Source organism: Cherax quadricarinatus, chromosome 15 (assembly GCF_038502225.1).
Source record: "Cherax quadricarinatus isolate ZL_2023a chromosome 15, ASM3850222v1, whole genome shotgun sequence".
Lineage (NCBI taxonomy): Eukaryota > Metazoa > Arthropoda > Malacostraca > Decapoda > Parastacidae > Cherax > Cherax quadricarinatus.
In genome coordinates, this window is record NC_091306.1 from 49,951,364 (window position 1) to 49,979,325 (window position 27,962).

General features: G+C 39.1%; 1 protein-coding gene across 1 annotated transcript in view; it reads left to right on the plus strand.

The window, feature by feature from the left end:
- Positions 1 to 27,962, plus strand: part of LOC128703353 (adenosine receptor A2a-like) — an 84,279-nt gene that overhangs the window by 26,978 nt on the left and 29,339 nt on the right. The window contains exons 7-8 of the mRNA XM_070085363.1: positions 7,474 to 7,617; positions 22,567 to 22,734. Of these exons, the coding sequence (XP_069941464.1) occupies positions 7,474 to 7,617; positions 22,567 to 22,734 (312 nt within the window). The remainder of the gene's footprint in view (positions 1 to 7,473; positions 7,618 to 22,566; positions 22,735 to 27,962) is intronic.

The window sequence follows — 27,962 nt, forward strand, 5'->3', positions numbered from 1 at the left end:
AGGACATCTCCACTGCCTCCAACCGTCTCCTCGCTGCTGCATTTACCACCCAAGCTTCACACCCATATAAGAGTGTTGGTACTACTATACATTCATACATTCCCTTCTTTGCCTCCATAGATAACGTTTTTTGACTCCACATATACCTCAACGCACCACTCATCTTTTTTCCCTCATCAATTCTATGATTAACTTCATCCTTCATAAATCCATCCGCCGACACGTCAACTCCCAAGTATCTGAAAACATTCACTTCTTCCATACGCCTCCTCCCCAATTTGATATCCAATTTTTCTTTATCTAAATCATTTGACACCCTCATCACCTTACTCTTTTCTATGTTCACTTTCAACTTTCTACCTTTACACACATTCCCAAACTCATCCACTAACCTTTGCAATTTTTCTTTAGAATCTCCCATAAGCACAGTATCATCAGCAAAAAGTAACTGTGTCAATTCCCATTTTGAATTTGATTCCCTATAATTTAATCCCACCCCTCTCCCAAACACCCTAGCATTTACTTCCTTTACAATCCCATCTATAAATATATTAAACAACCATGGTGACATTACACATCCCTGTCTAAGACCTACTTTTACCGGGAAGTAGTCTCCCTCTCTTCTACACACCCTAACCTGAGCCTCACTATCCTCATAAAAACTCTTTACAGCATTTAATAACTTACCACCTATTCCATATACTTGCAACATCTGCCACATTGCTCCTCTATCCACTCTATCATATGCCTTTTCTAAATCCATAAATGCAATAAAAACTTCCCTATCTTTATCTAAATACTGTTCACATATATGCTTCAATGTAAACACCTGATCTACACATCCCCTACCCACTCTGAAACCTCCTTGCTCATCCGCAATCCTACATTCTGTCTTACCTCTAATTCTTTCAATTATAACCCTACCGTACACTTTTCCTGGTATACTCAGTAAGCTTATTCCTCTATAATTTTTACAGTCTCTTTTGTCCCCTTTCCCTTTATATAAAGGGACTATACATGCTCTCCGCCAATCCCTAGGTACCTTCCCCTCTTTCATACATTTATTAAACAAAAGTACCAACCACTCCAACACTATATCCCCCCCTGCTTTTAACATTTCTGTCATGATCCCATCAGTTCCAGCTGCTTTACCCCTTTCATTTTACGTAATGCCTCACGTACCTCCCCCACACTTACATTCTGCTCTTCTTCACTCCTAAAAGATGGTATACCTCCCTGACCAGTGCATGAAATTACTGCCTCTGTTTCTTCCTTAACATTTAAAAGTTCCTCAAAATATTCTCGCCATCTACCCAATACCTCCATCTCCCCATCTACTAACTCCCCTACTCTGTTTTTAACTGACAAATCCATATTTTCCCTAGGCTTTCTTAACTTGTTTAACTCACTCCAAAATTTTTTCTTATTTTCATTAAAATTTCTTGACAGTGCCTCTCCCACTCTATCATCTGCTCTCCTTTTGCACTCTCTCACCACTCTCTTTACCTTTCACCTTTCTTTTACTCTCCATATACTCTGCTCTTCTTATAACACTTCTGCTTTGTAAAAACCTCTCATAAGCTACCTTTTTCTCTTTTATCACACCCTTTACTTCATCATTCCACCAATCACTCCTCTTTCCTCCTGCCCCCACCCTCCTATAACCACAAACTTCTGCCCCACATTCTAATACTGCATTTTTAAAACTATTCCAACCCTCTTAAACCCCCCCACTACTCATCTTTGCACTAGCCCACCTTTCTGCCAATAGTCGCTTATATCTCACCCGAACTTCCTCCTCCCTTAGTTTATACACTTTCACCTCCCTCTTACTTGTTGTTGCCACCTTCCTCTTTTCCCATCTACCTCTTACTCTAACTTAGCTACAACTAAATAATGATCCGATATATCAGTTGCCCCTCTATAAACATGTACATCCTGGAGCCTACCCATCAACCTTTTATCCACCAATACATAATCTAATAAACTACTTTCATTACGTGCTACATCATACCTTGTATATTTATTTATCCTCTTTTTCATAAAATATGTATTACTTATTACCAAATTTCTTTCTACACATAGCTCAATTAAAGGCTCCCCATTTACATTTACCCCTGGCACCCCAAATTTACCTACTACTCCTTCCATAACATTATTACCCACTTTAGCATTGAAATCCCCAACCACCATTACTCTCACACTTGATTCAAAACTCCCCACGCATTCACTCAACATTTCCCAAAATCTCTCTCTCTCCTCTACACTTCTCTCTTCTCCAGGTGCATACACGCTTATTATAACCCACTTTTCACATCCAATCTTTATTTTACTCCACATAATCCTTGAATTAATACATTTATAGTCCCTCTTTTCCTGCCATAGCTTATCCTTCAACATTATTGCTACTCCTTCTTTAGCTCTAACTCTATTTGAAACCCCTGACCTAATCCAATTTATTCCTCTCCACTGAAACTCTCCCACCCCCTTGAGCTTTGTTTCACTTAAAGCCAGGACATCCAGCTTCTTCTCATTCATAACATCCACAATCATCTCTTTCTTATCATCTGCACAACATCCACGCACATTCAGACTTCCCACTTTGACAATTTTCTTCTTATTCTTTTCAGTAATCTTTACAGGAAAAGGGGTTACTAGCCCATTGTTCCCGGCATTTTAGTTGACTTTTACAACACGCATGGCTTACGGAGGAAAGATTCTTATTCCACTTCCCCATGGATATAAAAGGAAAATTAATAAGACCAAGAACTATTAAGATAAAATCAAAGAAAACTCAGATGAGTGTGTATAAATAAATGGGGACATGTACGTATATGTAGTGTGACCTAAGTGTAAGTAGAAGTAGCAAGACATGCCTGTAATCTTGCATATTTATGAGACAGACAAAAGACATCAGCAATCCTACCATCATGTAAAACAATCACAGGCTTCGTTTTACACTCACTTGGCAGGACGGTAGTACCTCCCTGGGTGGTTGCTGTCTACCAACCTACTATATATATATAAATATTTATATATATATATATATATCTATATATATATATATATATATATATGTATATGTATATATATATATATATATATATGTATATATATGTATATATATATAAATATGTATATATATATAAATATGTATATATATATATAAATATGTATATATATATAAATATGTATATATATATATATATATATATATATATATATATATATATATATATATATATATATATATATATATCGTGATCAGATCACTTTCTAGTTGTAGCTACACTGAGAGTAAAAGGTAGATGGGATACAAGGAGAATAGAAGTATCAGGGAAGAGAGAGGTGAAGGTTTATAAACTAAAAGAGGAGGCAGTTAGGGTAATATATAAACAGCTATTGGAGGACAGATGGGCTAATGAGAGCATAGGCAATGGGGTCGAAGATGTATGGGGTAGATTTAAATATGTAGTGTTAGAGGTTTCAGCAGAAGTTACAGGAAAGTGGGTGCGGGAGGGAAGAGGAGCGATTGGTGGAATGATGATGTAAAGAGAGAAGTAAGGGAGAAAAAGTTAGCATATGAGAAGTTTTTACAAAGTAGAAGTGATGCAAGGAGGGAAGAGTATATGGAGAAAAAGAGAGTGGTTAAAAGAGTTGTGAAGCAATGTAAAAAGAGAGCAAATGAGAGAATTGGTGAGATGTTATAAACAAATTTTGTTGAAATAAGAAAAAGTTTTGGAGTGACATTAACAAGTTAAGGAAGTGTAGAGAACAAATGATTTATCATTTAGAAATAGGAGAGGAGAGTTATTAAATGGAGAGTTAGAGGTATTGGGAAGATGGAGGGAATATTTTGATGAATTGTTAAATGTTGATGAAGGTAGGGAAGCTGTGATTTCGTGTATAGGGCAAGGAGGAATAACATCTTGTAGGAGTGATGAAGAGCCAGTTGTGAGTGTGGGGGAAGTTCGTGAGGCAGTAGGTAAAATGAAAGGGAGTAAGGCAGCTGGGATTGATGGGATAAAGATAGAAATGTTAAAAGCAGGTGGGGATATAGTTTTGGAGTGATTGGTGCTATTATTTAATAAATGTATAGAAGAGGGTAAGGTACCTAGTGATTGGCATAGAGCATGCATAGTTCCTTTGTATAAAGTCAAAGGGGACAAAAGAGAGTGCAAAAATTATAGGGGGATAAGTCTGTTGAGTATACCTTGTAAAGTGTATGGTAGAGTTATTATTGAAAGAATTAAGAGTAAGACGGAGAATAGGATAGCAGATGAACAAGGAGGCTTTAGGAAACGTAGGGGGAGGGGTGTGGACCAGGTGCTGTGTGGACCAGGTGCTGTGTGGACCAGGTGTTTACAGTGAAACATATAAGTGAACAGTATTTAGATATGGCTAAAGAGGTTTTTGTGGCATTTATGGATTTTGAAAAGGCGTATGACAGGGTGGATAGGGGGGCAATGTGGCAGATGTTGAAGGTGTATGGTGTAGGAGGTAGGTTACTGAAAGCAGTGAAGAGTTTTTACGAGGATAGTGAGGCTCAAGTTAGAGTATGTAAGAAAGAGGGAGATTATTTCCCAGTAAAAGTAGGCCTTAGACAAGGATGTGTGATGTCACCGTGGTTGTTTAATATATTTATAGATGGGGTTGTAAAAGAAGTAAATGCGAGGGTCTTGGCAAGAGGCGTGGAGTTAAAAGATAAAGAATCACACATAAAGTGGGAGTTGTCACAGTTGCTCTTTGCTGATGACACTGTGCTCTTGGGAGATTCTGAAGAGAAGTTGCAGAGGTTGGTGGATGAATTTGGTAGGGTATGTAAATGAAGAAAATTGAAAGTGAATACAGGAAAGAGTAAGGTTATGAGGATAACAAAAAATTAGGTGATGAAAGATTGGATGTCAGATTGGAGGGAGAGAGTATGGAGGAGGTGAATGTATTCAGATATTTGGGAGGGGACGTGTCAGCGGATGGGTCTATGAAAGATGAGGTGAATCATAGAATTGGTGAGGGGAAAAGGGTGAGCGGTGCTCTTAAGAGTCTGTGGAGACAAAGAACTTTGTCCTTGGAGGCAAAAAGGGGAATGTATGAGAGTGTAGTTTTACCAACACTCTTATATGGGTTTGAAGCATGGGTGATGAATGTCGCAGCGAGGAGAAGGCTGGAGTCAGTGGAGATGTCATATCTGAGGGCAATGTGTGGTGTGAATATAATGCAGAGAATTCGTAGTTTGGAAGTTAGGAGGAGGTGCGGGATTGCCAAAACTGTTGTCCAGAGGGCTGAGGAAGGGTTTTTGAGGTGGTTCGGACATGTAGAGAAAAATGGAGCGAAACAGAATGGCTTCAAGAGTGTATCAGTCTGTAGTGGAAGGAAGGCGGGGTAGGGGTCGGCCTACGAAAGGTTGGAGGGAGGGGGTAAAGGAGGTTTTGTGTGCGAGGGGCTTGGACTTCCAGCGGGCATGCTTGAGCGTGTTTGATAGGAGTGAAAGGAGCCAAATGGTTTTTAATACTTGACGTACTATTGGAGTGTGAGCAAAGTAACATTTATGAAGGGATTCAGCGAATCCGGCAGGCCGGACTTTAGTCCTGTTGATGGGAAATACAATGCCTGCACTCTGAAGGAGGGGTGTTAATGTTGCAGTTTAAAAACTAGTGTAAAACACCCTTCTGGCAAAACAGTGATGGAGTGAATGATGGTGAAAGTTTTTCTTTTTCGGGCCACCCTGCCTTGGTGGGAATCGGCCATTGTGTTGCTAATAATAATAATAATAATAATATATATATATATATATATATATATATATATATATATATATATATATATATATATATATATATATATCTATATATATATATATATATATATATATATATATATATATATATATACATATATATAGATAGATATATATATATATATATATATATATATATATATATATATATATATATATATATATATATATATATATATATATATATATATATATATATATATATATATATATATATATATATATATATATATATATATATATATATATATATATATATATATATATATATATATATATATATATATATATATATATATATATATATATATATATATATACATAATCAGTCACACTTAATCAGTCTTTGCAGAGGCTCTCAGATACGACAATTTGGATATCCCTCCAAAATGCCAATATCCCAAACCCGTCCTTTAAATTGCAGACATTGTACTTCCCATTTCTAGGACTCAAGTCCGGGTAACCGATTTCCCTGAATCACTTCACAAAATATTGCTCTTTTCTCACTCGAACAGCTCTTCAGGTCCCAAAAACCATTCGTCTCCATTCAATCCTCTCTAACACGCTCATGCAGGCTTGCTGCAAGTCCAAGCACTTCACCCACAAAACCTTCATTACTCCCCACTCTGCAGCCTTTTTGAGGACGACCCCTACTCCGCATACTTTCCCTACAAATTTATATGATTTCCAAGTCTTTCTACTTATATATATGTTGTGTTCAAAAGGTAAAACTTGCGATATTGGCTTAAATAGCAACACTCTTCTTCCCGAATAAGGCAAGCGAAAATTTGTGTATGCAGTAATTTCGCATAAATCATTCTGAACCTAACGAAAATAAAATATTTCATTTTGTTTGTTTACTATTAAATCTTTGTAAACCCATGTAAAATATATTTAGTTGGATTAGGCTAAATTAAATTGCGCTTGTTATGATAAGGTTTGGTAAGTTTTCTAATTTTTTTTGATACAAAATAGTTAATATTTACATTAACATAAATGAAAAACAATATATCTTTAAACGTATAAGAGAAAGATTTAGAAAGGACTTAATTTTAAATGAGTTCTTGCTAATTGACTAATTTTAACTATTCGGCACGACATATATATATGGACTCACGAAATCGTAATGACACGATGGCAAACAAATCATACTGCCGGCGGGGTTTGAACCCGTGGTTAGAGAATCCTAAAACTCCAGACCGACGTCTTAGCCACTGGGCCAGCTTGCTACAATATGATTGATCCAACTAGGTATATTTATACACCATAGGAAACTTAGGTTACGACCCTCTTACCCCTTATTCAAGCCTCGCCCGTGGTATAGTTTGTTTGCAATCGTGTCATTAAGATTTCGTGAGTTATTGAGGGGCTTTGTGGGAACTTGAGCTAGAATTCGTCACGGCCAAGCTGGCGGGAGATTCGTCTGTAAAAACTTACGTTTGTGGTCTCCGTGGTGCCTATCCTAACCTTCCTATGGTGTATAAATACACCTAGTTGGTCGAATCTTATTGTAGCAAGCTGGCCCAGTGGCTACCACCTCGTTATGACGGGTTCAAGTCCCGTCCGTGGTGTGATTTACATATATGGACACTTTTTTCTAATGTGAATAAATTATCAAATTCCTTTTCTTCGTTTTTCTGTTTACTTTTTTCTTCATGCTTGTCATATGTTCGCAGTTCCGCATTTTGTGGTCGACTCTCTTCTTTGGGCCGACAGTACTCATCGCTATGGTGTACTGCCACATCTTCCACTTGTTGAAGCATCGCGCCATCTACCTGGTCAGTGCAGAACAGAGGAATCAGCTCAAGCGCAACATTAAGGTATGTTTCTTTAATATGAAAAGTAAATCATTCTTTATAAAAATGGTGATAAATGATTATTATTGATTCTGCAAGAGGACGGCGCAGCGAGAGGACTAAGACCCAAAGTTACATTTTTTTTTATCCTGTGTTCTAGTTTGATCAGAGCTGAGAGGAAAACTTGCTTGCTGTCCCTTCGAGCCCCATCCCTTCAAGAGTGAAAGGCTGTAACTAGCTTGCTAGTTCCCGCCTCTCTCAACCCCACCACCTCCTCCTACCCCATCCTAACCCCTCCCCATTCCCCAATAATTTCACTGGCCAAATCCCGCTCACGCTACTTAAACTGTTGTCCTTCTATTTTTCCTGTCTTGCCTTGTATTAAATTGCCTCTGGCGATTTAATACAAGGCAAAAAGGATAGGCAAGACAGCCTATCCTCACTCCTCGAGGATAGGCTGTCTTAGGGGCTGACCTTCATAAGTCACCTGAAGTAAGAATGGATAGGAGTGACGTATAGGAAAGTTCTTCTTAGTACCGCATAATTATGTGTCAGTTATACCTTACGGGGCATCAAGCCGAGAATAAGAGTAAGAATTCGTGTCACTGATAACCAGAAGTCCAAGAAGGAAATACTTGATTGTAATTGTTCCAATTCCACTGTTGCATCAGTGGATGTATTCCAAACTCACTCTGGTGCAGTACTTCTACTCTCCTCTGAAGAGGAGATGCTCCAGTTGCTCAAGAATGATGTTCTTGAAAAATTATATAATCTGGGTATCAACCCCATTCTACAAGAGAGCTACCAGGCACAACGTATTGTATTTGTGGCAAGAATCAACAGTTTCATAAGACACTGCTCTGCTGAAGAACTTGTTGAAGAAATTAATCAAGAAAATTCCGAGTTCAAGTTTCTTAAGGCATATAAGTTTGATAAAAGTTCAAGCATCCAGCAAACATTAAAATTAATTCTGGAGACACCGGAAGGAGCCAAAATCATATGTGAAAATGGTATGAAATGCTTTGGAACTAGGTGTACACCAGCCCAGATCTCCATGGAAAGGTTTGTCAGTGTCACTTAATGTTTTAAGTATTGCGAGTTTGGTTATAACGCAGTCCGTGAAAACATGCTCTGGTGAGCATGTTTTCATGGACTGCCCTAACAGAAACAACCCCAAGTGTGCCCTTTGTAAAGGGAAACATCATGCTGTCTCCCATAGCTGCCCTGTCAGGAAATCTACAAATCAGCAAGTTCAGGTTGGTAAGAAACAGGAAAACTCCAAGAAAACCACTCCCGAACCACCTCCAAAAATGTCTCAGGACTCCTTTCCTAATATACCTGGATCTAGTGGGACTCCTACTACCACCTCTACCAAATATAATGTTTGGAATTCTGCCCCTCCTGCAGGGCCCCACCCTAACCCTAACACCGATGTGCACCAAGCCCAAGGACCATCATCAATCCCTATGTCTCCCTGGTCCTCAGGAGTAGATGTTTTGAGAGGTACACTGATGTTCATGTTAGCCAAGTAGATAGCAAGTACCAATGTTAAGCTCTGCTCCTCCATTTTAGATGAATTGTAGGTAGCAAATGGAGCCAGGCCCCTAATCATCCCAAATAATGTGAATACGATAATGAACCAGCCCCCTAAATACAGGAAGTATGTGCCTTAATCAGCAACCACACATTATCAAACCTCATCACACAACCAAGGCCCACCATAACGGAAGACCCAGGTGAAATAACAACTCATACCAGTGAGTTAATAACTGCCCCTGAACTTGCACCAGACAGTGATGCACAATCTGCCGCTGTAGAAGCTGACCCAAAAGTACAATTAGTGTCCAATGATACCCCAAGTGGACTAGTACATTTCCACATGGAGCCCCCACTGTCTCCTATAGTAAGTAGTGTGAATTTGCCGACTGAGGCTGTGAATGACACGCCACAGCTGTCAGATGAGTCTGATGCATCAGTTAATATCACCAGCAACAGTGAGGAAGATCAATATCCGGTACACAGAAAACCACCCAAGACTATAATCCTTCCCTTGACGAGTCAGGTAGGGATAGCTTGCACACACCTTGCAGCTATAATCTCAGACACCAACTCTCTGTACGTAGCAAAAACGCAAACTACACGAAATAATAGGGATTACAATTTTACAAATTAACATTCAACATTTCTTTAACAACTGTACAATTACAACCCTGACATCATCCTTCTGAGCCGACCAATATGAAGATACTAGGTTACTCTACGGTTGAGAAATTGAGAGGGCCACTTAGTGGAGTGGCCGTCCTAGCGAAACTAGGATATGCATTTCGTAACATCGACATTGACGAAGACGACATTATAGCAATAGAACTGACGACCACATCTGGTCAGTTAATAGTTGGAACTGGATACTTTCCTTCAAGACGGCTATATATAGTCCATTCCCCTACAACAAATACTGAGTAGAAATGTTCCAACAATCTTGGCAGGAGACTTTTATGCCCATCAGCCCACACTCTTCAACTGATGCGCCGACCATCCTCTGGGTGACCTAAAAGGAAAACAACTATTTAATATAATGACAGCAAGAAATCTATCATTCCAAAGCCCATTCTTTAAGTCATATGTCGACCCTCACCCGGGGACAACAGAGATTGTGACCTATACCATTGCAGAGTTTCCCCTGGTGGAAACGTAGGATCAGACCACAACCCTGTTAAATTAACACTACAGGCATCATTTAGAATACCCACTCCTCCGAAACCCAACCTAAAAACTGTAGGATACGACCCCTTCAGGTACTACCTATGCAAAGACCTTACTGTTTCGCTTGAGAATCGGCCTTCAACTGCAATTAACGAGGCAATCAGCTACTTCCACTAAAGAATTATACAGGCCACTCATGCATGTTGTCAATTAAATACATGAAAGAGCTATCGGCAATATGAACCAACCAGCGAAATTATGGACTGCGTGAAAAATTATCAAGCAGAGTGTAGAAGGCACCACCATACGAGACAGCCCACAATGGCTATACTGCAGAGGTTGAGAAGGGAATTAATTACCCTAATCACACAACACAAAAGTAAAATATGGAAATATCTTGTTCATCAAACTAATCAATTCAAACGTCAACCTGAAAAGTTCTGGAGCAAGATGCGCCAGCTTCTAGGGGTCAAGCACAAACCTACCAATTACCTAATACATTCCTTCACCGACGACGATGATGATGAAGTGGATATCAGACTTAATGACCCACAAGACCAAGCCAATCTGATGGGTTATATGTGGGGAAAAAATATATCACACAATGATAGTAGAAGATTTAACAATAACCATTACCAGTGGGTTAACGAATGGAGAGACGACAACCGAGCTGACCTCCAACCAATACAATTAATCGATACATCTAACCTTGCAGATGAACACCCCTTTACAAGACCAGCCATACTCAGAAAGATGAGTCAAGTCATATACAGAATGAATAATAAAGCCCCTGGCTTCCCAGGTACAATAGTGAAACAATTAAAGGTCTTACACCGAAATTGCAAAAGTCTCTAGTAAATAACTTTAATGCCATCTTGGCCTCGAGACACTTTTCCGTGGCACTTAAGACAGCAAGGATGATATTCTTTGCAAAACCCGACAAAGACAAACATAAACCGGAGAACCAGAGACCTATCTCCCTATTGGAAGTCACTGGTAAAGTCTTTGAGAAAATAATTTCCATTATATTCAACTACTACATGGAGTACTGAAAAACAGTTTGGATTTAGGACCCACAGAGGAACCCAACACTCTGTCAATGTCATCTTCGATGACGTGGACAGCCTGAGGAAACAAGGAAACCTTGCCGTAATTGCAGCTAGGAATGTATACAAAGCTTTTGATAGCCTTTGTCTCACCGGACTCATATTTAAACTTGCCGTCCTTCCGGACCACAACAGGACTTTTCTCAGATTCATATACAGCTTCTTATCAGTAAGAAAAATCATCCCTACCTTTATCGGCAAGTCGGCAGAGCCTTTCAAACCAACAGCTGGAGTGCCACATGGCTCGTGCCTTAGCCCGAAACTCTTCAACATATATGTAAACTATCTCCCTCAACCCGAGGTCAACGATATTTTCACCCAATTTGCTGGTGATGTTATCCATGTAGTGTCATCCAGCCATAATGGGAAAACTTAAGCATTGAGGGTAATAAAAAAAATGAATACGGAATTTCAAAGAATAGCATACTGGGAGAAGAAATGGAGAATCACGCCCAACCCAGACAAACTACTCATCAGCACCGTCGGATGTTTTGCAACAACTATAGAAGACAAGGGGGTATCTCCATCAGGGGTACACCTATTGTCGTTAGAAACCCGAGCAAGCTCCTGGGATATGAGATATACAGATTACTCCACTCCACATCTCACATCTCTAAAAATGTGAACTTTTCCAAAGCCCGCCTCAGCAAATTATACAGGTGTAATCAAGCCCCTTCCCACTTAAGAAACACATGTTCAAGATGACCTATTCTTGAATATCCTTGTGTACTCACGTCATTTACAACTAAATCCAAAATGCTACAGCTACAAAGTGTCCAGAAGAGAGCATTCCTCTTTATCACAGATACCAGGAGGAGAGGTTGGTAGGTAAGACACCTTGGCAACTTTATGCGTATGTGTCTTACCTACCAACCTGTCGGTATTGTATACCATTTTGATATTCACCAGGAGAAGAGACTGAATCAGGATGGAAGATCTACACATCCACAGGAGATAGATGCAATAAATGTCAGGCTTGAAAAACTAAAGAAGAGACAATTATACGACATGCAAAAACTCTATATACCAGGCAGAGAAAACCCTCCCCAGCCAACAAACACCACCGATTACACCATCAACACACCTGCCAAAATAACCCAAAGAATAACCCTCTAACAAAGAGAGCGACGCTTCATCCACAAGAATAATGTCCAGACACGAATAATCATGAGTGACCTCCCAGAAGATATAGATAAATGGGTACCACCAGAACCCATGTAAGTTCAGTAAGGATAAAACAACCCCAGAATATGGAGACAGCATTATTAACTAATTAACACATACATCTATGCATGTAACATCTGCAAACCTACTACGGCAGGACACCACCTCTGAAACAGTTGAGCCAGCCAGTATCTCCAGGACGCAATCGACCTACATCAAAAGCCTTGCTACCACCATTTCCAGCCTACGCTCTGCAATCGAAAAAAACATGCAATTGCAAAAAGTATACCCCCTGCCAACTCAGAGTCATGTAGTTAAACATCTGTTATAACTGTGCGAAACTGATGGGTAGAGTGTTATACCCAATTCAATGAAACTTATTTCATTAATATTACTACACACACACATACACACACACACACACACACACACACACACACACACACACACACACACACACACACACACACACACACACACACACACACACACACACACACACACTTGTATTAAAATGCACCAAAGTGGTTAGACAAATTACATACATTACCCCACCTCCACTACCCCAACACACCCTTTCCCATATTTCCATCCTTACCATCCTTCTTCCTTTCCCATCTTACCAAAGCTCTGATCATAATTTGCATTCTTTACAAAAATGGTTTATACACAGCAAGATGTAAACAAACACACGTATATATCTCAAAAGTCATACACAAATAACCCGCACATAAAAGAGAGAAGCTTACGACGACGCTTCGATCCGACTTGGACCATTTACAAAGTCACACTAACCAGAAGTGGAGCAGGACGGCTATATATAGGCAGGAAGAGGTGGTGGTAGTAGTAGCAGTAGTAGTACAAGAATGGTATATAATACCGACAAGATGAAATTAAGACACATGCGCAACACCCGGGCATCTCTAACGTAATAAAGTTGGTAAAATTACCGACAATATGTAAAGTAAAAGGACACAAGTGCAACTAATGTGACATTTTATTGTGGCACCGTTTCGCTCTCCAGGAGCTTTATCAAACCATTACAAAAAATACATGGACACAGAGGGTATATAAAGGCTCAGAGTGAGGTGCAATACTAGTGAGGTACCATTTCGATGTTCACTAGTGGTAGTAGTAGTAGTAATAGTAGTGGGTGGTAGTAGTAGTAGTAGTAGTAGTAGTAGTGACAAAAGTAATACAATATGGTAGAGCAATTAATTCGTACATGAGTAAAAGGATATAAAAGCTATTACTTGGGTAACATAAAAATAGGTTGGACAAATAAAGACTGGAAAGAGGCAGCCTGTTTCAGTGTTCACTCTCTGTAATGTGCTTTATGTAGTATAACAGGAGAGACTATGTGATGGCAGGGTTTACTGTTTTCAGGAGGATTCTTGCTAAGACTTGCGAAGACTGGTGAAGCTGCCGTTGTTTTGTTTAATTGTATTCGAAACAGCGATCAGTGCTGATTCGAGGCACTTGCGTCTGCGGAAATTAGTTTCTTTGATCACTAATTGGGCGTCCCTGAATTTCATGAGATGATTGGAGGAATTTCGGTGTTGTACACAGGCGTTGTTCAAGTTATCGTTCCTACATGCGTAAATGTGTTCATTGAGGCGGGTGTCGAGGTTTCTTGCTGTTTCACCTACGTAAATCTTGTCACAGCCTCCACAGGGTATAGTGTAAACTCCTGCATTGACTGGTTCGTGGTGCTTGGATTTTGTCCTGGCTAGATCCTTTATTGAAGTGCTAGATGCGATGGCGTCTCTGGTGTTAGCTTGTGAAAGTACTTTCGAAACGTTCAGTGCAACCTGGCTGTTGGGAAGAATTATAACTTTGTTGGGAGTGGTGTTGATGCGTGGAGAATTAATGATCTGAAGAGCTCTTTTCTTGCAGTCTTTGATGAAAAAAGAAGGAAAATGTAACTCAGTGAATGTTTGGTGAATGTATGTACATTCCTCGTCAAGAAACTCAGGACTACAAATTCGGTATGCTCTTAGGAAAAAAACGATGATGATGCCTCTTTTGGTCTTGGTATCTTGACTGGAATAGAAGTGTGTGAGATCATTTTTATTGGTGGGTTTCCGATAAACTTGAAATCTTAGGTTGTTGTCTACTTTGTGGATGAGGACGTCGAGGAAAGGTAGCTTGTCATTGGACTCTTCTTCTAGTGTAAACTGGATCGCCGGTTCAACTGCGTTGAGCCTTGCCTGAAGATCCCGTACATCAAAACGTTTGGGAGTTATTACGAGGACATCGTCCACGTAACGTAACCAAGTGACGCTTGAAGGGATGATGTTGGTGAAGTGTTCGGACTCTAGGTGTTCCATGTATAAGTTGGCTAGGACGGCACTGATGGGGGACCCCATTCCCATGCCGTAGGTTTGTTTGTAGAGCTTGTTATTGAAAGAAAAACAGTTGAAATTAACACAGAGTTCAATCAAGTCAACAAAATCTCCGGGAGGTAGAGTAAGATTAAGGTCCTGATTGACTTTACGTCGTAGAACCTCGATGGCTTTTTTGGTAGGTACTTTTGTGAAGAGGGAAGTCACATCCAAACTGCTTAGTTTCTTGTTATGGATGGAGAGGTTTCGGATGCGGTTGAGAAGGTCGCCTGAGTGTTTAAGATGAGAGGGGCTGATGGTCCCCAGAAGGCAGGAAAGATGTTTGGCAAGAACTCCGGCTAGTTTGTGTGGAGCACTGCCTATTCCTGACGTAATGGGTCTGAGAGGAATATTGTGTTTATGGGTCTTGGGTAAACCATACATGTGTGCTGGTTTAGGGTTGCTTGGTAACAAGTATAGAAGTTTCTTCCCTTCTCTAGTGCGTTTGAGTATTTGTCTGGTTTTGTATAGAAAATCTTTGGTGAGTGTCTCCCACTGTTGAGTGCTGATGGGTTCGTATGTAGACTGATCACTCAAAAGGTCTATCATTTTAGTGTTGTAGTCACTGGTGTTGAGTATGACGACTCCACCTCCTTTGTCGGCGGTGGTGACGATAATGTTGGGGTCGTTGGCGAGGTTCTTAAGCGCAGTGATGTATCGTCTAGGAAGATTAGAAGAGGAAGGTTCACATAAAGCTGCAGTGAGAAGGCCCTGTATATAACCCTTCTGGAAGTTGCTGTCACTGTGTCTATGGTTCCTGGTAACCACCAACATACGCAAACCTAACTATCAACTCAATCTAGTTACCAGGAACCATAGACACAGTGACAGCAACTTCCAGAAGGGTTATATACAGGGCTTCTCACTGCAGCTTTATGTGGGTAGGGGATGTGTAGATCAAGTGTTTACATTGAAACATATGTGTGAACAGTATTTAGAAGAAGGTAGGGAAGTTTTCATTGCATTTATGGATTTAGAAAAGGCATAGAGAGAGGATAGTGGAGCAATGTTTCAGATGTTGCAAGCATATAGAATAGGCAGGGCTGGATTACCGCATAGGCAAACTAGGCATTTGCCTAGGGCCCCACGCATTGGGGGGCCCCGCGGTCCAAGGGGTTCAGGGGCGCATCCAAGACTGCGCACATGGTGCAAGTGCAAAGGGGTCCCTACCTAAACAGTTCAAGTGTTTGGAGAGTAAAATTGATTTTTAAAAATTAATCAAAGCAAAAATAAATAATAAAATAAAATAAAATAAAAATAATTAAACCTAACCATAGATGGCAACACTCAACACGCCTTTGTTTACATCAGAACAGCTGTGTTTTCCCGCTAATGGGTGAGTATGGGAGATTCCTCTCCAATTTTCTGTAGTAATTACACGTTATCTAGACTTGTACTGTGGCAAATTAACTGAAGTGTTGTTGATAGACATTGATGTGTATGGATAAATGTTTGTTTTCGCCTCTAAATGTTAAGGGAGGTACCTGATAGGGTTACTTGACCAGTGAAGACGCATGGACCAGTAAAGACGCATTTTTGGTAAAAATACTATAAAGAAAAACCTAAAAACGCAAACTGACTTCCATTTGTAGGTTTTAAAAGCACTTTGTCCTGTCTTTAAGTCTTTATCATTTCAATAACAGATCTCAATTGATTGATGTTCTACATCACTTCCGTCGCAAATGCTTAGTTTTCAACTTGCGACGGAAGTGATGTAGAACATCAATTAATTTACTACATATTTCCCCAGAAACACATAAGCCACATCAGAAAATCGTTGGTTGGGTGAAACTGAAAATTGTCCCTGAATTCTTTAATTCTCATGTCCTTATCTATGGTGGTAGGCCATATATCGTGCAAAACATAATGATTAGTTTAGTTATGAAAATGGTAATATAAATACCATTGTGCATTGTTCTTGGACTCAGTATGATTTCTGTTTAAGTAAATTGGAGATCAAGGAGGATGAATTAGTAAAATATTCGTAGCCCAAATCACTAACCTAATCTATGGTAAAAGTTCTGTATATGACTCCTTTCTGGTAACGTTTTGAATTTTTAGATGTGCAGTCAGAGGAAAGGGGGCTACAAGGCCTTGCCATATCCCCCAATTGACAGAAAAACAAAATTAATAATAATTAAAAAATTAATAATAATTGATAATGAAAAATTTGTATTTGCATGATTACAGACAGTGATACATCCTCATTATGGCATCTCGTGAACGTGATGTTGGACGTTCTTATGCGAGTGGGTCACAGAAAAGAAAGAAGAAAATTCAAGAAGAAGAACAGAAAAAGAAAGATGCAGGAAGCTGCAGAAAGATCACAGACATGCTCACGAAAACAATTTCTGATTTTACCAGAACAGTTGAATCTGCAGATACGTCAGATCATACAGGAAGCCCTCCCTCCATTATTTCTCAGCCAGCATCTACTTCTTTTGTGTCTCCTCTCAATGTCTCAACGGACATTTCATCCACAGGATTTGTCTTAAAAGATCCTGCCTCATGGCCAAATGTAATCCCAGATTCTCTACGTAATGCTTTCATTGCAGAAAACTTCAGTCAAACTCTGAACATTGACTTTAGGAAATCAGCAAGGATTTATGATGATGGAAGTCGTCGTTGTTTAAAGTCATCTATGTTTTATAGGAAGCTTGCAAATTCAGAAACTGTGAAAAGATCATGGATGGTATACTCTGAAAGCTCAGGAAAAGTGTACTGTTCAGCATGCAAGCTATTTTCTACCAAAGAAAATACCTTCACACAGGGGTTCAATGACTGGAAAAATTCCAAGCGTTTCGAGGAACACGAAAACAGCACCACTCACAGGAGCTGCATTTTAGCCAGTGTATTTCGTGCACAGAAAAAAGGCTTATTGGATTCTCATTTGGAAAATCAAACTGAAAAACAGCTCACTTATTGGAGAAAAGTTCTAGAAAGAGTTGTTGCTGTTGTAAAATTCTTAGCTCTAAGAGGACTTGCTTTCCGTGGAGAAAATGAGGTTTTTGGTTCGGAAAACAATGGCAATTTCCTAGGGATCATAGAACTGTTAGCACAATTCGATCCATTCTTAGCAAATCATGTGTCACGCCTTGGGAATGCAGGAAGAGGCACTGTATCTTACATGTCATCTACTATATGGAATGAATTTATTGAACTGATGACTAAGAAGGTCCTCAATAACATCATAGCAGCTGTGAAAACTGCAAAATACTTTGCAATAAGTGTAGATTCAACACCAGATATTTCACATACAGATCAATTGACATTCATTGTTCGCTTTGTCGACTCCAGTGGTAAGCCTGTAGAGCGCTTTATAAAATTCATTCCTCTTTCAGGCCATGATGGAGAAACAATGATGAATGTAGTACTGGATACTCTGCTTGAACATGATCTCTCTATTATGGATTGCCGTGGCCAGAGCTACGACAATGCAAGTAACATGTCGGGTAAATATAATGGATTGCAAGCCCGTATCAAGCAAATCAACCCACTTGCTGAATATGCGCCCTGCTCAGCACATTCTCTTAATCTTGTTGGGTCATGTGCTGCGGAGTGTTGTGTCGCTGCAGTTTCCTTTTTTGGACTTTTACAAGCACTCTTTAATTTTTTCTCTGCTTCAACGCATCGGTGGAGTATACTCAAGTCAACCATTCATGGAGATGTCATCAAATCATTATCAACAACAAGGTGGTCAGCGCAGCATGATGCAACACATGCTTTGAAAGACAGCTTTGCTGAAATACGTTCTGCTAAGTAAGTAAGTAAGTAAGTTTATTCAGGTATACACAAATACAGTTACATAGAATTATCATACATAGCAGCATATGTGTAGAGAACCTAGGATAACCCAAAAAAGTCAGACACAGTGATGAAGGATGAAGAGGATGAAGACCAGACAGAAACTACAAGAAGCGAAGCAGGCAGCTTAGCATCAAAATTGGAAGATTTTGAATTGGCCTTACTCTGTGTGCTTTGGGACTGTATACTGGAACGGTTAAATGCCACGAGCAAGACACTTCAGAAAATTGAAATTGAAATGGCTACATGTGCTAACCTCTATGCAGACTTAATGGAATTTGTAAGCTCACTTCGCAATGATGAAGCTTTTGAAATGTTTGAAGAGAAAGCTAAACTGCTGGTGAAAGACTACAGTTACCGGGCTGATCATCAGCGGTCAAGGAAGAGGAAACGCAATTTTGAAGAGCCAGACAATGAAACTGTGTTGCTACCAAGGCAGAAATGTAAGACAGCTACGTACTTCGTCATTCTGGATTCACTGATTACAGAATTGGTGAAAAGAAAAGAAATCTGCCAGAATCTCAATGACAATTTTGGATTTCTGTTCAAAATTACTACTATGCCAGATGCAGAATTGAGAGAAGTTGCATTAAAGTTGCAACAACACCTTTCAGCAGATGTTCAGGACACATTTGTTGAAGAAATAGTTCATTTTTCTGGGTATATGAATCAGATTAAAGCTCCACCTGAAAAGGAGAACGTTCATTTTCTGTTTTGAAAAGAGTGAAAAACCAGCTCCGTTCAACAATGAGCCAAGACAAATTGTGTAACCTAGCCTTGTTGACCATTGAGTCTGATCTAACAAGAAATGTTGATTTTCAGAATATAATTGATGATTTTGCCAATATGAAATCCAGAAAAAGTTTATTTAAGAAGTGCCTGTGAATATAAACAATTCTTTACTTTCTTGAGTTTATATGATTTGATAGTCTTATGCATGATGCAATGATAACAATAATGGTCAGTGATTTATAAAGGGAATAATAGTGCTGTAGTGGTTATGCTGAATATAATAGGTACATGATGTCACTACTTTAATTAATAGCCTAATCTAGTAATACTATGCTGTCTTGAGTTTACTCTCTTTAAAATGCATGATTTAACAAGATAGTTATAATGGCTGTTGGTAAATGGTTTTGGTTGTCTTGATGTACTTTCCCTATTAAATTTAATCTAAATAGCCAGAATGTATTTAATTAGACCTTAAACAGGCTCACACCGACCCCCCCCCACCCCCACCCCCAAGCTGGAAGGGGTCGCTTCGCTTACCCGTAGCTCAAAGGGGCCCCGCCAATCTGAATAGCCTAGGGACCGGAGACTTCTTAATCCTGCCCTGAGAAAAGGTAGTAATTTACTAAATGCTGTGAAAAGTTTTTATGAGGATAGTGAGGCTCAGGTTATGGTGTGTAGAAGAAAGGGAGACTACTTCCCGGTATAAGTAGGTCTTAGACAAGGATGTGTAATGTTACCATGGTTGTTTAATATATTTATAGATGAGGATGTAAAAGAAGTAAATGCTAGGGTGTTGGGGAGAGGGGTGGGATTAAACTATGGGGAATTAAATACAAAATGGGAGTTGACACAGTTACTTTTTCCTGATGATACTGTGCTTATGGGTGATTCTAAAGAAAAGTTGCAAAGGTTCGTGGACGAGTCTGGGAAGGGGTGTAAAGGTAGAAAGTTGAAAGTGAACATAGAAAAGAGTAAGGTGATGAGGGTATCAAATGATTTCGATAAAGAAAAATTGGATATCACATTGGAGAGAAGGTGTATGGAAGCAGCGAATGCTCTCAGATATCTGGGAGTTGATGTGTCAGAGGATGGGCTTATGAAGGATGAAGTTAACCGTAGAATTGATGAGGGAAAGAAGGTGAGTGGTGCGTTGAGCTATATGTGGAGAAAAAAAAAGCGTTATCAGTGGAGGCAAAGAAGGGAATGTATGAAAGTATAGTAGTACCAACACTCTTATATGGGTGTGAATCTTGGGTTGTAAATGCTGCAGCGAGAATGAGGTTGGAGGCAGTGGAGATGTCCTGTCTAAGGGCAATGTGTAGTGCAAATATTATACAGAGAATTCGAAGTGTGAAAATTAGGAAAAGGTGTATTAGTCAGAGGGCTGAAGAGGGGTTGTTGAGGTAGTTTGGTCATTTAGAGAGAATGGATCAAAGCAGAATGACATGGAGAGCGTATAAATCTGTAGGGGAAGGAAGGCGGGTAGGGGTAGTCCTCGAAAAGGTTGGTGGGAGGGGGTAAAGAAGGTTTTGTGGGCGAGGGGCTTGGACTTTCAGCAAGCGTGCGTGAGCGTGTTAGATAGGAGTGAATGGAGACGAATGGCTTTTGGGACCTGATGATCTGTTGGAGTGTGAGCAGGGTAATATTTAGTGAAAGGATTCAGGGAAACCGGTTATTTTTATATAGCCGGACTTGAGTACTGGCAATGGGAAGTACAATGCCTGAACTTTAAAGGAGGGGATCGGGATATTGGCAGTTTGGAGAGATACGTTGTGTATCTTTATACGTGTATGCTTCTAAACTGTTGTATTCTGAGCACCTCTGCAAAAACAGTGATAATGTGTGAGTGAGGTGAAAATGTTGAATGATGATGAAAGTATTTTCTTTTTTGGGGATTTTCTTTTTTTTTGGGTCACCCTGCCTCGGTGGGAAACGGCCGACTTGTTGAATATATATATATATATATATATATATATATATATATATATATATATATATATATATATATATATATATATATATATTAATAATTTTATATCCAAGGAACCTTACAAAACTTACCTTAACGTTGTTATAACAAGCGCAATTTAATTTAGCCTAATTCAACTAAATATTTTTAGATAAGTTTACAATAATTTAATAATAAACAAGCACACTAAATTATATTATTTTCCTTAGGTTCAGAATTATTTTTGCGAAAAAAAATTTTCGAACAAGCCGAACTCCGTTTAAAAATGAAATTCAGTGCTTTCAGGGTTAAACAAATAATTGTGTCAGATCATGTGTATAATTCGATTCTTTAACTAAGATCTGGTTTATTTTGTGAGTTATATAATCACTCCCCTTCGTCTGATTTTCGGAACGAATGGTAATTCTTCATATTTTAATTTGTGTATTAACAGTAAAAAAAAAAAGTTAATTTAATCGTTATTAATCGAAAATATTATTATCTTTAAATGGGAAAGTGAATGACTTGACAGTGAAATTGTTATTCATAAGAATTGTTGTTTCTTTGCTTAACAATATTGATAGCTTTTATAGATGCTTTAGCTAGTCTCTCTCTCTCTCTCTGTCTCTCTCTCTCTCTCTCTCTCTCTCTCTCTCTCTCTCTCTCTCTCTCTCTCTCTCTCTCTCTCTCTCTCTCTCTCTCTCTCTCTCTCTCTCTCTCTTTCTCTACTCTCATCTTTTTCTGGTTCCCTCAGAGATAACGTCTCATTTAGCCCCCTTCCAGTGTCTCTCACCCTGATCCTCCTTATCGCTATTGCTACTGACTTTACATATATTTCCACATTCTTCCTTCCAAATGTTCCTCTTGCCAACTATTGTCTCTCTCTTTCTCTAACTTACTTCCATCGTAATCAAATTTCCTTTCTCGTCCACCAGCACCTATTTTCCTCCCCACCCTCTTTTTCACAACTCTCTTTTTCCTTTGTTGAAAATTTATTAAAATCATCGTTCTCGCACTTTCTCTCTGTCCTGTATATGTTTTAATTCTAAGTCACCCCTCCCTCCACTTCTACATTCGCTTTTTCCAGCCTTCCTCTCCACCCACCTTCAATGTTTGATTCTAACACCAACAGACGGTAAGAACCACCGCACTGATCGTGGGTACGTTTGTGTTGGGCTGGAGTCCAGCATTACTGAAGTTCTTGTTAATATGTGAAGAGTGTGTTATCCACCCCAGAAGTGTCAGCATCACAATGAACCTGGCTCTAGGGGCCACCGTCAACATTATCTATTGTCTTAAGGTAAGATGTCTGAGTACGAGGAGAAGTATATATATATATATATATATATATATATATATATATATATATATATATATATATATATATATATATATATATATATATATATATATATATATATATATATATATATATATATATATATATATATATAAATATATATATATATATATAAATATATATATATATATATAAATATATATATATATATATATAAATATATATATATATATATAAATATATATATATATATATAAATATTGATGGGATAAAGATAGAAATGTTAAAAGCAGGTGGGGATATAGTTTTGGAGTGGTTGGTGCAATTATTTAATAAATGTATGGAAGAGGGTAAGGTACCTAGGGATTGGCAGAGAGCATGCATAGTTCCTTTGTATAAAGGCAAAGGGGATAAAAGAGAGTACAAAAATTATAGGGGGATAAGTCTGCTGAGTATACCTGGTAAAGTGTATGGTAGAGTTATTATTGAAAGAATTAAGAGTAAGACGGAGAATAGGATAGCAGATGAACAAGGAGGCTTTAGGAAAGGTAGGGGGTGTGTGGACCAGGTGTTTACAGTGAAACATATAAGTGAACAGTATTTAGATAAGGCTAAAGAGGTCTTTGTGGCATTTATGGATTTGGAAAAGGCGTATGACAGGGTGGATAGGGGGGCAATGTGGCAGATGTTGCAAGTGTATGGTGTAGGAGGTAGGTTACTGAAAGCAGTGAAGAGTTTTTACGAGGATAGTGAGGCTCAAGTTAGAGTATGTAGGAGAGAGGGAAATTGTTTCCCAGTAAAAGTAGGCCTTAGACAAGGATGTGTGATGTCACCGTGGTTGTTTAATATATTTATAGATGGGGTTGTAAGAGAAGTAAATGCGAGGGTCTTGACAAGAGGCGTGGAGTTAAAAGATAAAGAATCACACACAAAGTGGGAGTTGTCGCAGCTGCTCTTTGCTGATGACACTGTGCTCTTGGGAGATTCTGAAGAGAAGTTGCAGAGATTGGTGGATGAATTTGGTAGGGTGTGCAAAAGAAGAAAATTAAAGGTGAATACAGGAAAGAGTAAGGTTATGAGGATAACAAAAAGATTAGGTGATGAAAGATTGAATATCAGATTGGAGGGAGAGAGTATGGAGGAGGTGAATGTATTCAGATATTTGGGAGTGGACGTGTCAGCGGATGGGTCTATGAAAGATGAGGTGAATCATAGAATTGATGAGGGAAAAAGAGTGAGTGGTGCACTTAGGAGTCTGTGGAGACAAAGAACTTTGTCCTTGGAGGCAAAGAGGGGAATGTATGAGAGTATAGTTTTACCAACGCTCTTATATGGGTGTGAAACATGGGTGATGAATGTTGCAGCGAGGAGAAGGCTGGAGGCAGTGGAGATGTCATGTCTGAGGGCAATGTGTGGTGTGAATATAATGCAGAGAATTCGTAGTTTGGAAGTTAGGAGGAGGTGCGGGATTACCAAAACTGTTGTCCAGAGGGCTGAGGAAGGGTTGTTGAGGTGGTTCGGACATGTAGAGAGAATGGAGCGAAACAGAATGACTTCAAGAGTGTATCAGTCTGTAGTGGAAGGAAGGCGGGGTAGGGGTCGGCCTAGGAAAGGTTGGAGAGAGGGGGTAAAGGAGGTTTTGTGTGCGAGGGGCTTGGACTTCCAGCAGGTATGCATGAGCGTGTTTGATAGGAGTGAATGGAGGCAAATGGTTTTTAATACTTGACGTGCTGTTGGAGTGTGAGCAAAGTAACATTTATGAAGGGGTTCAGGGAAACCGGCAGGCCGGACTTGAGTCCTGAAGATGGGAAGTAAAGTGCCTGCACTCTGAAGGAGGGGTGTTAATGTTGCAGTTTAAAAACTGTAGTGTAAAGCACCCTTCTGGCAAGACAGTGATGGAGTGAATGATGGTGAAAGTTTTTCTTTTTCGGGCCACCCTGCCTTGGTGGGAATCGGCCAGTGTGATAATAAAAAATAATAAAATATATATATATATATATATATATATATATATATATATATATATATATATATATATATATATATATATATATATATATATATATATATATATATATATATATATATATATATATATATATATATATATGTAATGTTGAGAAATGGGTTATCAGCTAAGTTTAAACAGTGAAAACTTAACTTAGAAAGACAACTCATCGCCTGCGCAGCCGCCCCTGCAGACGAGGTCCTGACAAGCTGTCGAAGTTATCTCTCAACGGGCTGTAAAGAGTTATAATTTGTAAGATTATAAATTACCCCTAGGGGGAGTTATGTCAGCATATTTCATTCACTGATGGCTGACAAACTTACTTGTGTGGACTCAAAAGTCCGCCCCTTACTGCCGACTATAGGTTGATTACAAACTCCGTGCGACTCTAAGAACTGCGCAGTCCCCTGTACTACAAGAAATTCGTAACCTACCTTGCTCTTGTAGCGTGAGCTATGGTGTTCTTCACACCTTCAACAGATATCAGTGACTTGATAGAAGCTGAAGTGTCCTTGGATGTCCACGTCTTCCATAGTCTAGGAAAACGCACACTGGTACACTATGTTCCACAAGATTTGTCTTTATTGTTCGCAATCTTATCACTAAAGAAGCTGATCACACTTCACTTAAGTGTTTATTGGGTTTTATGAGACACTTTGTTCACACTAACGCACAGGTCGTTCTTTGTTGGTTATCCTGGCGTCAGTGTCACTCTCTGTAGAGTCAAAAGTAATCTGAAGACGCCACAGCACCCCATGCCGTCACTCCCCAGCACAAAAAAAAAGCTGACATAGTACTTTTGCTTCCTTGCCACTTCCTCGATGAAGCAAAGCAGAATGTTTGATTCTTGCTGTCTTAAGCATAGACAACAATGTCCACTATCTTTACTATGATAATAAAGTGGGAGCAGAATTTTCCTTAATTGTCCTGCTAAAGTAAGAGATGTACTGTCTCTTATTAAAATACACTCTGCAACACTGGACTGCAAGGAGCAATGGTCACTTGACCACGTCGCATACTCGTATGGCATCTGTGATCAATTACTCATTGTAGCAGTAAACAAGATGCTTGCCCCTTCTGAGAGGGCTGGGCCCCTCAGGGCTGAAAGGGGCTGAAGGGGCTGAAGGGGGCTGATACTACCCCCTTCCTGGAGAAAATTTCTCCACACTGGGGGCGGCGGAAGTTCGCTGCAGGTGAACTATTCATCACTTAACATTAATTTAATTTTCTCACTCGCCACCACTGCTGCTTGTCTTTTCTGAACAGCTTTAGTCTGTGTGTTTTTTGGAGAATCACTAATTTTGTTTTCAACATTGTGTAATTCTAACGGCACTAGTTTATTTATTGACCGCTTATTCACTACACATTTGCTCAAAACATCAACTGTCCTGATGATTCCATTTGCATCAGGATATATGGTCACAATTTTTCCAAGTGGCCATTGGGACCTCGGACCATCATTGTCAATAATCACTATGTCACCAGGTCTTAAGGACTTATGATTTTCAGGAACACCAGCTCCATAGAAGTGTTCTCTCAATGAGGTGAGATAGTCTTCTCGCCAAATTTTCTCCCATCGTTCAATCACTTTATTAAGGTGTTTGAATTTACGTCTGAGTTGCTCAGGTTCGAAATAAGTAGGATTCTCTATGATTTCTTTATCATTCATGGGAGGAACAGGTTCGAGCCTTCTGCCATGGAGTAAATGAGATGGACTTCACACTTCTAAATTGTCCAGATCATCGGTAACATAAGTTAGAGGTCTGTTGTTGACTCTGTTTTCTATTTCAGTCACAACTGTACGGAAGTCTTCTAAGTCTATTCTTTGACGATGAAGAGTCTTCCTTAAACAACGTTTTACAATGCCGATCATTCTTTCATAAAATCAGCCGTGCCATGGAGATTTAGGAGGAATATATCTCCAACGACAACTGCGTTGATTCAGCATCTGTTGTACTTCTGGTTGATCAAAGATCTTGCTTATATAAGCAGCACCAGCAACAAAGTTCGTTGCTTTATCTGAAATCATCAGTCTGGGACATGCCCTTCTGGCTGCAAACCTTCTGAATAATTTGATAAAGGTTTCAGCAGACATGTCAGTGGCTACTTCTAGATGTACTGCTCTAGTTGTAGCACAAGTGAACAAACAGATGTACACCTTGATGGGAACTTTGTCAACTGTTTTGGTTAAATTTATTGGTCCAGTGTAATCTACACCTGTCACCTCAAATGGAGTGATATGACAAACTCTTTCAGAGGGATATGGAGGTGGACCTGGATACAGACATACTCGCATATCGTAGTGATGACAAGTAATACAGTCCTTTATTTGTTTTTTCACACTTTGTCGACCTTGAGGTATTCAGTAGGATTGTCGTATATGACAAAGTGTGTCAGCTACCCCACCATGTAACACGTTACTGTGGGCGTTTTGCACAATCAGTTTTGTTAGCCAATGATTCTTGGGGATCAATATTGGATGTATGGCTTCTTTAGGTAGTGAAGAATTATGAATTCTTCCTCGACATCTTATAATCTTTTCTGAGTCGAGTTTACATATATATATATATATATATATATATATATATATATATATATATATATATATATATATATATATATATATATATATATATATATATATATATATATATATATATAATCCCTGGTCGAACGAGACTCGAACCTACGAAGCTTGGGACAAGGTACACAGTGTCACCGTACCACACTAGACCAATACACTGGCGTCCAGCCAACGTTAGACGTTTTGGTCCAAGGCAGCCTGCATTATTCAGGCAGGTGGGGTTAGCTATTTCATCTCATTCCCTGCATGCATCGATCGACGGGAGATGCTACCTTGGTTCGAAACGTCTAGCGTTGGCTGGACGCCAAGGTATTGGTCCAGTAGTGTGGAACGGTGGATAAAGCACTGCGTACCTTGTCCCAAAAAATTTCTCTTATATGTTTAAAAATATATATTTTCTTTCATTTATGTTAATTTAAAAATTAATATTTTGTGCCAAAAGAACCTTAGAAAACTTACCTAACTTTACTTTAACAAGCGTAATTTAATTTAGCCTAGTGCAACTTAATGTATTTGTTTCGTTAGGTTCAAAAGATTTTTGCGAAATTACTGAAAGCTGAAATTTTCGCTTGCGTTATTCAGCAAGAAGAACGTTGCTATTTAAGGCAAAATCGTAGGTTTTACTTATTCAGGTGC